The sequence below is a fragment of the Lacerta agilis genome, chromosome 16, assembly GCF_009819535.1.
Source record: "Lacerta agilis isolate rLacAgi1 chromosome 16, rLacAgi1.pri, whole genome shotgun sequence".
In the NCBI taxonomy this organism is placed as follows: Eukaryota; Metazoa; Chordata; class Lepidosauria; order Squamata; family Lacertidae; genus Lacerta; species Lacerta agilis.
Genome location: NC_046327.1, coordinates 24,289,932 through 24,304,729, shown reverse-complemented (window position 1 = coordinate 24,304,729; position 14,798 = coordinate 24,289,932). Strand labels below are relative to the sequence as shown.

General features: G+C 46.7%; 1 protein-coding gene across 1 annotated transcript in view; it reads right to left on the bottom strand.

Annotated features, from left to right (window-relative positions):
- Positions 1-330: 330 nt before the first annotated feature.
- Positions 331-14,798, bottom strand: part of SLC49A3 (solute carrier family 49 member 3) — a 32,447-nt gene continuing 17,979 nt past the window's right edge. The window contains exons 3-10 of the mRNA XM_033173550.1: positions 14,198-14,417; positions 13,019-13,095; positions 12,776-12,913; positions 7,802-7,918; positions 5,662-5,814; positions 5,377-5,534; positions 2,375-2,487; positions 331-1,042 (exon numbers count right to left, since the gene is read on the bottom strand). Coding sequence (XP_033029441.1) covers positions 888-1,042; positions 2,375-2,487; positions 5,377-5,534; positions 5,662-5,814; positions 7,802-7,918; positions 12,776-12,913; positions 13,019-13,095; positions 14,198-14,417 — 1,131 coding nt within the window. The 3' untranslated portion in view covers positions 331-887. The remainder of the gene's footprint in view (positions 1,043-2,374; positions 2,488-5,376; positions 5,535-5,661; positions 5,815-7,801; positions 7,919-12,775; positions 12,914-13,018; positions 13,096-14,197; positions 14,418-14,798) is intronic.

Sequence of the window (14,798 nt, the reverse complement as noted above, 5' to 3'; positions counted from 1 at the left end):
TAGTCCACAAATAACTAGCATCGCTATGTGTAAGCAGGTGAATGTGTCTCCGTTCCCTATGGTGTAATAACTTGATAACGTCAGTTTATTTGCCAGGTTGTCTGTAAGGGAGACTTTGCACATCTCTCTCACCCATTCTGTTCCCCCCTAAAAAATCAACATTACAAAGTTACTAAGCACATTCAGCCTTCATAGGGCGGGGGACCCCCTGTTGCGTTTCCCCTCTAAAGATTCTGCATCCTTTTGCAAATTTCTCCAGAGCCTGCTGGTACTTCCTTCTTCTGGATGGTTGATGTTGTCTTTGTTACATAAGCAATGCCACTCGCAGCCTCACCGTCAGAAACATAATTTATTTAATTTAAACATTTATAGATCACTTTTCAAACAAAAGTTCATCAAAAGGAAATATGCTGTTGCCCAACAATGGGAGATACTGAAAATGAATAGTTACAGGACATTTGCATTCCCTTCTTTGTTCACAGAATTCAGGTTGGTATAAATATGCTTATTCCATTTAATTGCCCTCGGAGTGTAGCACACTGGAAGAATCAAAATAGCCACTCTTAGTGAGTCTCAGACACTGACACTGGGGAGGGGGTTGTTTGCCTGATTTCTGCTGCATTTCAGCACCACCACTAAGGATTAAATTGTATTTTAATGGGGGTAGACTCTTTTTGCATTCTGTCTTGAAAAAGACACTCTCCAACTGTTGCAGGGAATTTGGGCTGTACGTGTGAGAAGTTTCCTGTTAAGATAACCATCATTTTTTGCTGCAGCCAGTTCCCAAAGAGTTGTAACTTACTGTGCAGCTATGGCACTTGGGGTCTCAAAAGTCTTAAACTTTTCTTGAGGCACTTGGGTTAGTTCATATTTCAACTAGAAGCAGTTCATTTTTCTGCTGTTACTGCAAAATCCTCTTCTGTTTTGTTGACTGAGAAGTCGTGAGATATTTCTGCAAAGATCCTCTTGTAATTAGTGTGAAAGGCGGCCACAAAGAAACATGCTGCCAGGCTGCAGATTCCAGCCATCATTAGGGTTGAAGCTGTGATGAGAAAGAGAGGATATTTCTACAGGTGTATTGAGAATGAAACCCAGCAGCTTAAAAATATATGAGAATGACAAGATCAGTTTAGGAACTTCAGCTGCAATCCTGAGCCTACTTACTTGGAAGTAACTGCTAGGATTGCACAGCAAGGTAGGTCAGCATCAGTAACTATAGACCCAAACTTATTCGTTAATTTCTGTTCATATTGAAAATTCAATCTTAAATCTACTAGAATGTATAGCCAACAAAAATCAGCCATTATGCACTTTGAAGAAAATGTGTAACTGAATTGAAAAACAACGGCATGATGAACTATAAAGATGTAATGGTTTTGTTTTTTGTTTTTTTTTAAAAAAAGGTAAAGGACCCTTGGATGATTAAGTCCAGTCAAATTCGACTATGGGGCATGGTGTTCATCTCTGCTTTCAGGCCAAGGGAGGTGGCATTTGTCCACAGACAGCTTTTCCGGGGCATGAGCCAGAGTGCATGGAAACACAATTTACCTTCCCGCCGCAGCGGTGCCTATTTATCTACTTGCACTGGCGTGCTTTCAAACTGCTGGGTTGGCAGGAGCTGGGACAGCAGTGGGAGCTCACTCTGTCACGGGGATTCAAACCGCCGACCTTCCGATCGGCAAGCCCAAGAGGCTCAGTGGTTCAGACCACAGCACCACCCACGTCCCTATATGTGATGGAGAATGCAGTCTCTCAGCGCTGCCAGACAAAATCCCTGTTGCTGCTACGCAGAGACCAAAAGAGAGGAGGGCCTCAAAATACATAAAGATCTTAAGAGCAACTAAAATAACTGCATCTCAACAATTACACTACAGGGAAACTACACAGTGTAAACCCAGGGTGGGGAACCCTTTTTGGTCCGAGACCTTGTTGACAATCTTGTGGGTGAGCAACAAATGTGAATTTACTTTTGCCCTGTTGCCGCACAAACTTTCCTTGCCATCTGGGCAGGAAAGACATTATCAGAGTTCAAGGTCACACTTTTGTCAGGCAAAAGGAAAGTATAGTGAAGCAGGGCTGCTGGGGTATGCGTCTAGGGGCGAGTCTTGAGGGCCTGATAGGCCCTTGGCTGGAGGTTCCTCCAACCTAAGAAGCTGGTGGACTCCTTGTTTGCAGAACCTCAGTACCCACACCAAGACGGAAGGGAGCAGGTCAGGGAAGGAGACCTCTACTGCCATTGCTGTGCCTCAACAAACTGCCTCCCCCGCCCCCTTGCAGCTGGTATTCACCCCCGAAGGAAACGGCCACAGGTGTGTGTGAGAGAGGGAGAGGATATATTTATAATACATAAAATAAATACTTAACAAAAACTTACTTGACCAGTCTAGTGCTTTGCCGATGGCTGAGGTGCAAGTAGAAAACGGAGCATCTTTCTTTTCCACAGCCAGGCTTTGCAGCAAAAGCATGAACACAACACCTAGAAGTTGGCTGTGGAAACAAAATCAGTCCATCACGCAGGTCTCCTTTTCATGGTTATGTCACCCATGTCCAAGACTGGCTTTTTTGTGTGTGCGCGGGAGGGGGGGGGGATATTGTCTGTAACAGTCAAGATTCACTTTTATGTCTAGAGCAGACATTTCAGGTGTTACTCCGTGCTAGTCCTGTGCAGACTAGACCCACTGAAGGGAATGGGCGTGACTTAGAATCATAGGGTGGTAGTGTTGGGAGGGTCCCAAGGGTCATCTAGTCCAGTGTTTTTCAACCTTTTTTGGGCAAAGGCACACTTATTTCATGAAAAAAATCACGAGGCACACCACCATTAGAAAATGTTAAAAAAATTAACTCTGTGCCTATATTAACTATATATAAAGTAATTCTCTTGAATAGGAATCAAATAAACACAATTTTTCCCACGGCACACCAGGCAACATCTCACGGCACACTAGTGTGCCGCGGAACAGTGCTTGAAAAACACTGATCTAGTCCAACCCCCTGCCATGCCATGCCATGCAGGAATAAAGAGAAGGAGGAACACAAGAATGGTTCAAAACCATTCCTGCTTCTTCAAGAGAAGGGGCAACACCAGAGGATTCAAGAATGCTCCGCTTTGATGTTCTGTTTCTGCAGTCTGAAAAGCCTTGAAATGATTAGAAGCTTAAACTTTGGTTCGAGCAGCTGATTCCCCCATGTATGGAGAGCCCTATATATTTTTTAAAAAATGAGTTAAATAATTTCAGTGCCTCTACTCTGGGGAGGATTTGGCTGAATTGCCACCCTCTGTGTACAGCGGTACCTTGGTTTTTGAACGTAATCCATTCCAGAAGACCATTTGACTTCCGAAATGTTTGAAAACCAAAGCATGCATTTCCGGAAGCATTTAAGTCTGGAAAACTCAATACGGAAGCTGCATGGCACATTCGGCTTCCAAAAACCAAAGCAGTTACTTTCTGGTTTTTGGCGTTTGAAAGCCGAAACGTTCAACTTCCGAGACGATCGAAAACCGAGGAAGATGCCCCATCAAGTCTTGGTAGGAGATATGCCAGCCAGCCAGATACAGCCGTACTGTGGTGATTCTCCTCCCCATCCGGCGTCCTCTACTATTTCTGAGACCAGTGACGTCCTACTGGAAAGCTGTCTGAAGCTTTCCCTCACCTCACATCCTGTACTTGCCATGTGGTTCCCCCTTGCCCATATGTGGGCAACTGCATCACAGGAAACGCCGCTGCAAACTTGCCAGCCATGCAAAGGAGCAGGTGCTGAAGACGTTTGGAAATCGGCTACCTCTGAAGGAGCCAGTGCTAATTCAGCCACCTGCGGAAAGGGAGCTTTCCCTGCTGCCTTCTCAACTGCTACCTAACCAGTCTGTTTTCTTGAAACCGGCATTACTTGAATGAGATCATGTGTTGCAGCGTTATCTGTGTGTTGAAACCATTGGAAGCCCACCATCCTGTTGATACAGCCCTGCCGCTCTGGAAAATGTGTCTTTAATGGCACAGAATTGCCAATACCTGCATGTGCATGAAGTCCCTCCCATAATAAGCCCATACAACATAGAATCATGGAGGTGGAGGGAAACCTGGAGGAAACAATGCACAAGGCATGATCTGCAATGTAGGATGCAACCATAGCATCCCTGAAAGATGGCTATCCGGCCTCTGCAGCGAAGGTGAGTCTCTCACCTCCTAAGGCAGCCAGTTCCACTGTTAGAATGTTTCTCCTTAATGTTTAGCCATAATCAGTCTCATTGCAATTTCCAACCACTGGTTCTGGTCCTGCCCTCTGGAGCAACAGAGATGGAGTCTGCTCCACCTTCGGCCTGAAAAGACCTCCGGAGACCTGAAGACACTGGCCATGTTTTCTCTTTCACTCGGAAGTAATTAGTGATGTTCAGGGTCGGGGAACCTTTTGCAGAACACGGACCAAATTCTCATTTGGGCAGCCTTCTGGGGGACCAAATGCCAGAGGCAAGAGTGGGTGGAGCAAGGAATTGTACCATTGGCTAGTTTCTACATACACACACCCTTTATCCAGGCAACCAAGAGGCATCAGGACAGTTCAGAGGCACATTTTTGAGGGTTTATGCCTGGGTGAAGTGGGCAACAAGTAGGACTGAAGAGGGTGTGATGTCATGGAATGGCTGGATGCAGATGAGCGGTGGGAGACCCCAACTGGGGAACCCCCAGGGGAAGAAGGTTCGAAGCCAGGGGAGTGGTGTGACAACAATGAGCGGTCAGAGGGAGAAGAGGGAACAGACTGGGAAAAGGAGGTGTTGGAAGCTGAAGAGGCAACAGGGTTTAGTGAGGGTGTGGCAGAGAGCAGTTCAGAATCAGAGGCAGGAGAGGAGCGGGGCCAGGAGACACAAGATGAGGCAGGCCGCTGAAGAAGCCAGGGAGCCTCCCCCTCTTGCTGCAACCAGCTCCCTCCTCCTGGTCTCCCAGTCCATGGAGAGGAATGAAGAGGGCAGAACAAAGAGACAAGAAGGCAGAGCTTTAGGCTGCTGGGGAGGGAACCAGGGGAGGAGCCTTAGAGAGTGGTGGGAAGGTGGAGCTGCCTCATTGGGGCAAGACCTACTGGGAAGAGTTGCTGTGACCGCTAGGCCTGCGTTGTTTTGGTTTCTGTGCACTGACATTGGGTGTTTTATTGCTGACCTGCCCAACTCCAGTTCCTGGCAGTGGCCTGGGGAGAATCCATTGGGCCACACGAGAAAGACCTGGACAGCTGCAACTGACGCCTGGGCCTGAGTTTTCCCTTCCCTGCTCCAGTTCTTTCTTCTTTAACCTTGGCCTGGCAGGCTTTCGGAAAGAATCCATATATTAAGACTACAACTACACAGCGCATAGTACAGAAGAGATCGGATATCCTGATTCTGCTACTTGCCTGATCACAAAAATCAGCCCTGACGAGGATCCTTCCCCCACGGGATAAGAGCATTCGACCGCTAGTTCCATAGCGACAGGATAGATAGCAAATCCAAAAAACCCATAGAGTGAGGTGATGGTTGCCAAAGCATAGGACTGGTTTCTCAGCTGAGACACCTGTATGAAGAGAGTCTAAATTGAGCAACGACAAGGCTGCAGAGCCGACTTTCAGCAATTCAGCTCCATCGTGCTTGCGCACCCCCAATAATGGCAATTTAAGAGACACAGCGTTAATGGCATTTACCACTGCAAATCCAATGCTAGCCAGCGCAGATAGACAGAGAAAGATCTTTGTAGCTTCTGTGAATTTCTTTGTCCGGTCGACGTACAGCCCAAGGAAGAAGGCCCCGATGAGTCCGAACACAATGAACAAGGCGCCACTCAGACCTGAAAAGAACTGTAAATGAGGGATTGATTAGATCAGGCATAGGCAAACTTGGCCCTCCAGATGTTTTGGGACTACAATTCCCATCGTCCCTGACCACTGGTCCTGTTAGCTAGGGATCATAGGAGTTGTAGTCCCAAAACATCTGGAGGGCAGAGTTTGCCTATGCCTGGATTAAATGCTATGGGCAAACTCCAGCTAAGAGCAAACCCATTGAAATCAGAGAGCGGAGTTTGACAAAGTAGATCCACAACTGCAAGGACTTCCACTTGCACAATGGATCCTCCCATTCTCCTCCTCCCCCCAACCCTTCCCAAATCTTCTCCAGAAAGTAGGGGAGCCCCAAAAGCAGATAGGGGAGATACACACGGGGGAGAGGAGAAGGCAAGGTAGAGCCATTGCGCAGCCAAAAGACCTTGCACTAGCAATGCCCATAGATTTCAATGAGCCTACTTTGATGGCAATTTACTTGGCGTCAACCCAATGATTGCGGCACCTAAGAATAAGGTGCAGCACATTTCTCTCACCCCACCCTGCCTCCCTTCACTGGAAAGCCATCAAGAGTCTTCTGATCTTGTCGTTAATTATGTCGTACCAGATAAGATGGCGCTACACAGGGTTTGTGTAATGAAGAGATCCAAATTGCTTCATTTTAAACCACAGAAAATAAAGCTACATTTTTTCTTCAGTTTTATTTGCTTGATATTTATCCAACCAACATTAGTTTTAGTTGTATTTTTTCAAAGCAGCTGAATTACCAATATTTGTAATGACAGCATACTGAAGCCTAGAAATGAAGGAACGTTTTCCCCCAACTCACAGTACCAGGCAGATCTTATATTTATTTGAACCCAAGGATCTCCCTGGATCACTTATTACATTGTACCCGCAGCGAGAGAGGAGTGGAGGAGGGAGCAATCCTGCCTACACCTGTCCCTGGCTGGGCTTGAACCACCAACCTTCTGGACACACCAACCCATTGCTCCACAAAGGCCCACTCCTAACTAGAATTCTGGCTGTATAGGTCCAAGCTGATAAACAAGGGAATGGCACTTTTTCATTAAATTTCATGAAGTTTATTTTATTTCATAGAATTTATACACCGCTTGATTGTAAACACACACACACACACACACACAAACACCAACTCAACGTGGTTTACAAAAGTTGGCATATATTTAAAATTTATTTATGCAAGATATCCCTGAGGAACAGTTCAGCCAGTAGAGCATAAGATTCTTAATCTGAGGGTTGTGGGTTCAAGTCCCACGTTGGGTGAAAGCAGTGCTTTTTTCCCTGGGGGTATGCAGGGGGGGGGGCGCATACCCCTAAACATTTTGTGAATCTTTGTACTTTTGTCCATTTACTGTATTTATTTTTCCCAATTTGAACTAGAAAATGGTAGTTTTCTTGAGTCAAAATGAGAGTACCCCTAAGCATTTTTTAAAAGAAAAAAAGCATTGAATGAAAGATTCCTGCATTGCAGGGGGTTGGACTAGATGATCCCCAGTGGTCCCTTCCAACTCTACAAAGCTGTGATTCTGTGAACCCAATGTTCAATCCCTGGTATCTCCAGGAATGGCTGGGAATGTCCTCTGCCTGAAACCTGGACAGCAGTTATCAGTCGCTGTGCAGACAATGCAGAGCTAGATGGGGCGGTAATCCGGCTTGGTATAAGGCAGAGTCTTATATTCCTATTGTAGAAGGATTACAGTTCAGTGGCACAGCATCTGCTTAACATGCAGAAGGTTCCAGGTTCAAGGGCTGGAGTATCCAGGTAGGGGAGGGAGCGCTGGTGAAAACCTCCCTGCAGACTTTCACACACACACCCCACCACCACCACCACCTCTGCACATCTCCCTGCTTCTCCCTGTGATAGGCAGAAGCTGGATTTCTGCAGTCCCCTCCCAGGTTGTCTTCTCGATCTCCTGGCTCCACCTGCCCGCCCTTGAGCTCGCAAGACGACAAAAAGCCACAGATGAAATCTGGAACAACTTACATTTGAATATCCATTGACACACAGGATCTGTTCCAACAGAGCACTGAAGCAGGTGAATATTGCTATCCCTGTCGCGAAGGAAAGGGCCAGGATGATGTAGGATGTATTTCGCAGGAGCTAAAAACGGAAGACAAGGCACGAGTTGGCAGGGAAAAAAACAGCAAATCGTTCACCAGCAAGCTGGTATACACATTTATACAGAGTTTTCTAAAACTTGCAACTACCCCCCCCCCCCAGTGTAACTGAACAGTCTGCTGGAAACCTTTGACTTTTGTCAAACTAGAGATACGTTCAGAAAGCTTGGGATAGAGAATGGGTAGGCAAACTAAGGCCCCGGGGCCGGATGCGGCCCAATCGCCTTCTCAATCCAGCCCGCGGACGGTCCAGGAATCAGCGTGTTTTTACATGAGTAGAATGTGTCCTTTTATTGAAAATGCATCTCTGGGTTATTTGTGGGGCCTGCCTGGTGTTTTTACATGAGCAGAATGTGTCCTTTTATTTAAAATGCATCTCTGGGTTATTTGTGGGGCATAGGAATTCGTTCATTCCCCCCCCCAAAAAAAAATAGTTCGGCCCCCCACAAGGTCTGAGGGACAGTGGACCGGCCCCCTGCTGAAAAAGTTTGCTGACCCCTGGGATAGAGGCACAGATGTCCCACAAGATCTTAATTTCTTTTGAAACAAGTTACCAAGAAAGCAGTTGCTTTGGTCAGCGGATCCCAGAACAGGTGTCATCTCCCTTCTTCCAGTATCTCGCTCTGACCTGGTTTGGATGTCACATTAAATCTGATCCTTTTACTCCCATTTTTTTTTCTGGATTGCCTTTAGGTCAAACTCTATGCTGCTGGTGTGGTTTTAATTCTTTCTGCTCTTACATTAATCGCTTAATGCTGCATTTCAGGATTTGTATTCAGTGTTCTTTGGTTTGATTTTTATTACGATCTAAGCTGCCCTGAAAACAGTTTAGTGCTATGTGCACAATCCCACTCTTCCCTTTTCTCCTTTGCAAGGAAGGAGATCAAAAGCATCTGTTACTGTTGCAAACTATCTGCAGTTTGTTTCATCTGAACCAGGAACTGTGGTTAGTTTAAACTAGGGATAGAGAGCTCAGACTATTTACATTCCATGTCATTTCTGAATATGCTCAATCACAATCCAACCTGCATTTGGTAGGGTATTTTTTAAAACAACAACAACAACATGGGTGGGTGGGTGGGTGTATGTGTGTATTTGATTCTATCCTTTTTTGCATGCATTTTATGTGTTTTTCAATGCATTTCCGCCCAAAATTTTCCATCTTGTATACAAAATACTATTTTTCTGCACATTTTTTAGACTAAAATTGTATCACAAAATTCAGGAAAGTGTGCAATCTAAGAGCTGCATTCCAATCAGTGTGTAAATCCTGAACCAGCCAGTTGTGTTGGTCTGTTCCAGATAGCACACTGAACAAACTTTCCATCCACCCTCTAGTTTACTGGAACAATCTAAGATAAGAAACCAGAGTCTGATCTTGGCAAGTTTGGAAGGACTATAGTTTTGAACATAGCCACATTCTGTCCTGGTTCAGGCAAGGCAATTAACTGTAGTTAGTTTGAAACAGACATGGACACCCCGGTGCCTAGCGATGTAATCCTACACATGCTTGTTCAGAAGTGAGCCCTGTTGACTGAAGTTGTGCTAATAAGCTTTCAGGCAGGGAGTGCGGAGGATAAATCAATGCAACTCCCATGCTAGTCTTCCTGGTAAATTTTTTCATTAGGGCACCCTTCATTTATTATTCTGATTATGATGGTGATGATGATGATTTTGTTTGTACCCCACTCATCTTGCTGGGTTGCTCCAGGCACTGTGGGCGGTTTCCAACACATATAAAAACATAATACCTCTGGTTGCGTTCGCTGAGGGTTGTGTTCGGCACGGGTTACGAACGCGATGAACCTGGAAGTACCGGAATGGGTTACTTCCGGGTTTTGGCATGTGCGCATGCGCCGAACCACAAAAATTGCGCTTTGCGCATGCGCAGAAGTGCCGAACCACGCCACACACATGCGCAGACACGGCGCTTCAGGTTGCACTCTGCTCATGTTGCGAATGGGGCTCCGGAACGGATTCTGTTTGCAACCAGAGGTACCACTGTAAAACATTAAACACTAAAAACTTCCCAGTGTAAGGCTGCCTTCAGATGTCTTCTAAAAGTTGTGTAAGAAGAGATAAAAATTTCTTTATCTCCTTGACATCTGATGGGAGTGCGTTCCACAAAGAGAGCATTTAATTTCAGTGGTTTGTACAGTACGCACAATTCCTCACCCAGCTGAGATACATACAGAGAAGCCCATTTCTTTCTGCCTATAATTGCTAGCTAGATCAGGGTCTTCTAAGGAGGGGCAGCAGGTTAGCAGCACGGAGCCCATGTTTTGTATGATGTTTCATCCCGCTTTAATCTCCGGGTAATGGGTTTTCCATAACAGGGAAGGGGGAAGTGGGCATTTTGACTCCTGGCAGGGGCAGCACTGAGCTAGACCATACTCAACCATCTACATCAATGTTTCCCAACCGGGGCCCAGGAGATTCCAAGGGGGCGCCACAGGTGAAAATCACGTAAATGTGGAGCCACAGCATGAGGCTAGGGGGCCACAGAGGGAAGTGAGAAGTGAAGGGGGAGAAATCATTATTTTTTTAAAATCCTGATTGGTTGGCTATCCGCTTGGCCAATCACAAGAGGGTAAGTGAGTGGCCCACCAGAGCCTAGCACTCCTTTTTGCCACGTGTGTTTTCTTGGAGCAGTCCTGGTTTGTTTGTGGCGGGAGAGGGTGACTGGTGAGGCTCCCGTTTTGACCAGTAGAGAAGAGAAGAAGAAGAAGAAGAGTTTGGATTTGATATCCCGCTTTATCACTACCCGAAGGAGTCTCAAAGCAGCTGACATTCTCCTTTCCCTTCCTCACCCACAACAAACACACTGTGAGGTGAGTAGGGCTGAGAGACTTCAAAGAAGCCCAAGGTCAAACCTGGTTCACCAGATTACAAGTCTACTGCTCTTAACCACTACACCACACTGGCTCGCGATCCAGAACCCCCAGGTCAGGTATGTGCGGTGGTGGGGTGGCAATGGGTAGGGCTGGGAGAGCCGGAGCTGCTTGTTGCTGCTGCCAGTGCTGGGCCCGGTGGCAGCCTGGTCCTGACTCTGCAAGGTGCAGGGTGCAATCCACCCCAGCATCCAGCTGAGCAGGGTCTGGTGCTGCTGACTTGCATCTAGTAAATAAATAAGTGTCTACTCAGAAGAAAGCTGCACTGAGTTCAGTGGACCTTACTCCCAAGTAAGTGTGTTTGGGGCTACAGTGTTTTATCTAGGCAGCCAGGGCTCCTCTGGATGACAAGATATTTTTGCACCAGGTCAGTGAAGACCACTTGCCTTTTAAAATTATCCCATATATATGGAACTCCCTGTGCACCTTCTGGACTGTATCTGTAGGTTTCCCCCTCTGTGTCAAATAACTAGGGTCAAATAATCATTGTTTACTTTTTATAATTCATGGAAGATGGATCTTCCTCAGGAGGTTCTGGACTCTCCTTCCTTGGAGGTTTCTAAGCAGAGGTTGGATGGCCATCTGTCATGGATGCTTTAGCTGAGTTTCCTACATAGCAGTGGGATGCACTAGAAATATGACCCTTGGGGTCCCTTCCAGCTCCACGATTCTATGTTTCTCTGCTTCAACAATATTTCATTATGTTCCTACCATTTTATGTAATTGTATTTTGTAGAAACGGCTGGGGAAAGTCAGCCAGATGGGTGGGGTACAAATAATAAATTATTATTATTATTATATAATTAAAACAAAATATGTCCTAAAAGGGTAAAGGTAAAGGACCCCTGACAGTCAAGTCCAGTCACGAATGACTCTGGGGTTGCGGAGCTCATCTCGCTTTGATGGCCGAGGGAGCCAACGTTTGTCCGCAGAAAAGTTTTTCCAGGTCATGTGGCCAGCATGACTAAGCTGCTTCTGGCGAAACCAGAGCAGCGCATGGAAACGCTGTTTACCTTCCTGCTGGAGCGGTACCTATTTATCTACTTGCACTTTGACGTGCTTTCAAACTGCTAGGTTGACAGGAGCAGGGACCGAGCAACGGGAGCTCACCCCATCGCGGGGATTCGAACCGCCGACCTTCCGATCGGCAAGTGCTATGCTCAGTGGTTTAGACCACAGCGCCGCCCACGTCCCACAAACATGTCCTATTGACAAACAAAACATTTAAATAGCTACCTTTCTACTGGTAGGTGTTGTGATATTATTACAAGCCGAGCTGCAAAAGCGAGGTTCACATGACTGTGTCTGTTTTTATCTTGTGGGAAAGCCACTAGTCCTACCAGCTTTCCCACACACGTGATGTTTTGTACTGTACTGTTGTACTTTACTTTCAGTTCTGGCTCGAGAGATCCTAGACGCTTTTATGCACAGCTCTGACTATTTGAGCTGGCTAGCAGAAACATATTCTGCAATTTACCTACAATAAAGTAGTTTTAGCCTAAATGGGTTGTGTGTGTTGTTCTTCAAGCTGGGGAACAATCACATATTACTAACGTGCCCCTGGACTCGAGTAGCCAGGAGGGCACGCAAGCTTCGTCCCTACCTGGGGGTCAGTCTCACAACTTGCCCCCCCGCGGGACGTATCATAACAGTAGGATGGGGGTGGGCATTGGCATAGCCAGGATTTTTGTTAGTGGGGGAACAACCTCAGATTTGTATTGATTTTTACTTATTTGGGGGGCAGTTGCCCCCCTGCCCCCCTTGGCTATGCCCATGGGGGGGCCACTGGAAGGAAACAAGGTTGGAAGTGGGCCACGGTTGGAAAAAGGCTGGGAAACACTGATCTAATATGACACAACAGTTACGTTTCTTTCTGTCCTATAGAGACACGTAGCATTCGTTGTACCTTTGTCTGAGTTAATAATTCTGCTTTGCTTGCAAGGACATACCAGCTTCAAGCCCCCGAAGAATGATGGCGAATTGGAGTGGCTAGCACTTGCTGATGGTGGGGTTGGCGGGACCTTGTCACGAACGCCCAATGTGGCCAAGGCACAGGCGAAGACAGCAGGCCCTGCGTACACTCCAAGCTGTAGAAAGCAGAAGGAGGAGGAGGAGGAGGAGAAATGGTTTAACTCATCTGCCAAGGATATGTAAGCGGTGCAGAATACTAAAATTGATTAGCTTTCATTTACCATTAAAGGGATATCTTTTCCTTTCTGTACAAGTGCAGGTGACAGCAAGTTAGCGATGAGAATGCCCAAGGGATTGGCTAAATGGAAATTAAAAAGAGAGAGAGAGAGAGAGAAATATGTGACTTCTCCCTCCAAAGCAGCTGAAACATAATGCCGAGCATTTAAAAAGCAAGCCAGCTGACTGGAAAGCAAAAGGAGAAGCCACACGTCTGTACTGGATTAGAACTCAGGACCTGCTTTGGAACCCCTTTCGTTGGGTGGCTTCTCGGAAATGTGATTTGAGGGCTGCTCCTCCAAAGATATCCCTGCGGTGATACCAGGTATTTTGGGCCCTCTTCTTCAAGACCCCCTAAAGACACTAATAAATCGCAGGTGAGAAAGTTTCTGAACTGTACCACTTCAGATAGCACGTGGGGGAATGGCCCTCCATAGAAAACAATCCATTCACACAGAAAACTAGGACGATGGGGGAAGAATTCTAGCCCAACTTTCTTCCTGACATGCTATTTTTCTGTGTGGGGGATACAGTCAAACCTCGGCTCCCGAACGGCTCCTTTTTGGAACGTTTCGGCTCCTGAACGCCAAAAACCCAGAAGTAAATGCTCCAGTTTTTGAACGTCCGATGCAGCTTCCGCTTGAGTGCGGGAAGCTCTTGCAGCCAATCGGAAGCCGTGCCTCGGTTGTAGAACATTTCGGAAGCCGGGCTTCCGGAACGGATTACGTTTGACAACTGAGGTTTGACTGTATTGCTTTCTCTTTTTTTGTATGGTTCCATGCAGTCATACCAGTATGTTTCCAGACTGTCTGCTATTCCTGTCAATAAGGACCCAGTCCTCTGAGGGAGCAGGTGAGGAGCGGGGGTGGGGGGGGGCACTTCTGGATCCATTACTGTTGATTTGAAGTTCAAGTGGCCATGCTGGCACAGAGTACCTTCCATCAGCTTCAGTTGGAGGGCCAGCTCCGCCGCTGGCTGGGCAAGGACAGCTTAACTTCAGTTGTCTATGCTCTGGTAACCTCTGGGTTGGACTACTGCAATACATTACATGTGGGGCTGCCTTTGGAGATGGTTCGGAAACTGCAGCCGGTGTAGAATTTGGTGGCGAGGCTGATGATCAGGGCGGTGTAGTCTGAGCATTTAACACTGATTCTGGCTCGACATGCCCTGGTCCAGTTACTTACACATGGAGGCAATCATATTGGCTGTGGCCCTTTGGTGTTCTGGGAACCATAAGGCTGCCAGTTTGGTGGGTGAAAAAATGATGAGAGGCTGGGCCATGCCGCAGAGGCACTGTCCTACAAGCAGGTACACAAAGTTGAGGGAGCCCAGATCCAGGAAATCGAGGATGCTGAAAATTCGAATTACACTTCCCATCATGTTCAGCCAGGCACAGAGTATCACCTGCAGTAGAAGAAACCACGTCACCAACACTAATTTCAAGCAGCCATCCATGAGAACGGAATAAATTTCAACAATTGAAATTCCAGAACTATTTCATTTCCCTACATTTCTTGGCCAACAGGCACAATTCATCTCACCGTTTCACATCCACTGAGCAAATTCTCACAATGGGAGGGGTGAAAATATCAGATTGGGGGTGCAGTACAGGAGGGATTAACAAATTGCCTCCCCGTTTACCTGCAGTTTGTCCCAAAAGAAAAGCACCCATATAACAATTTGCTTCCTGAGAAAAACAGCAGTTTGGGAGGGAGTGCTTTTCATTGGGGAAAGTGAGAAGTTGGTGCAAGTTTCTGACACCACCTGATCTGGGTCCGGTTCCTC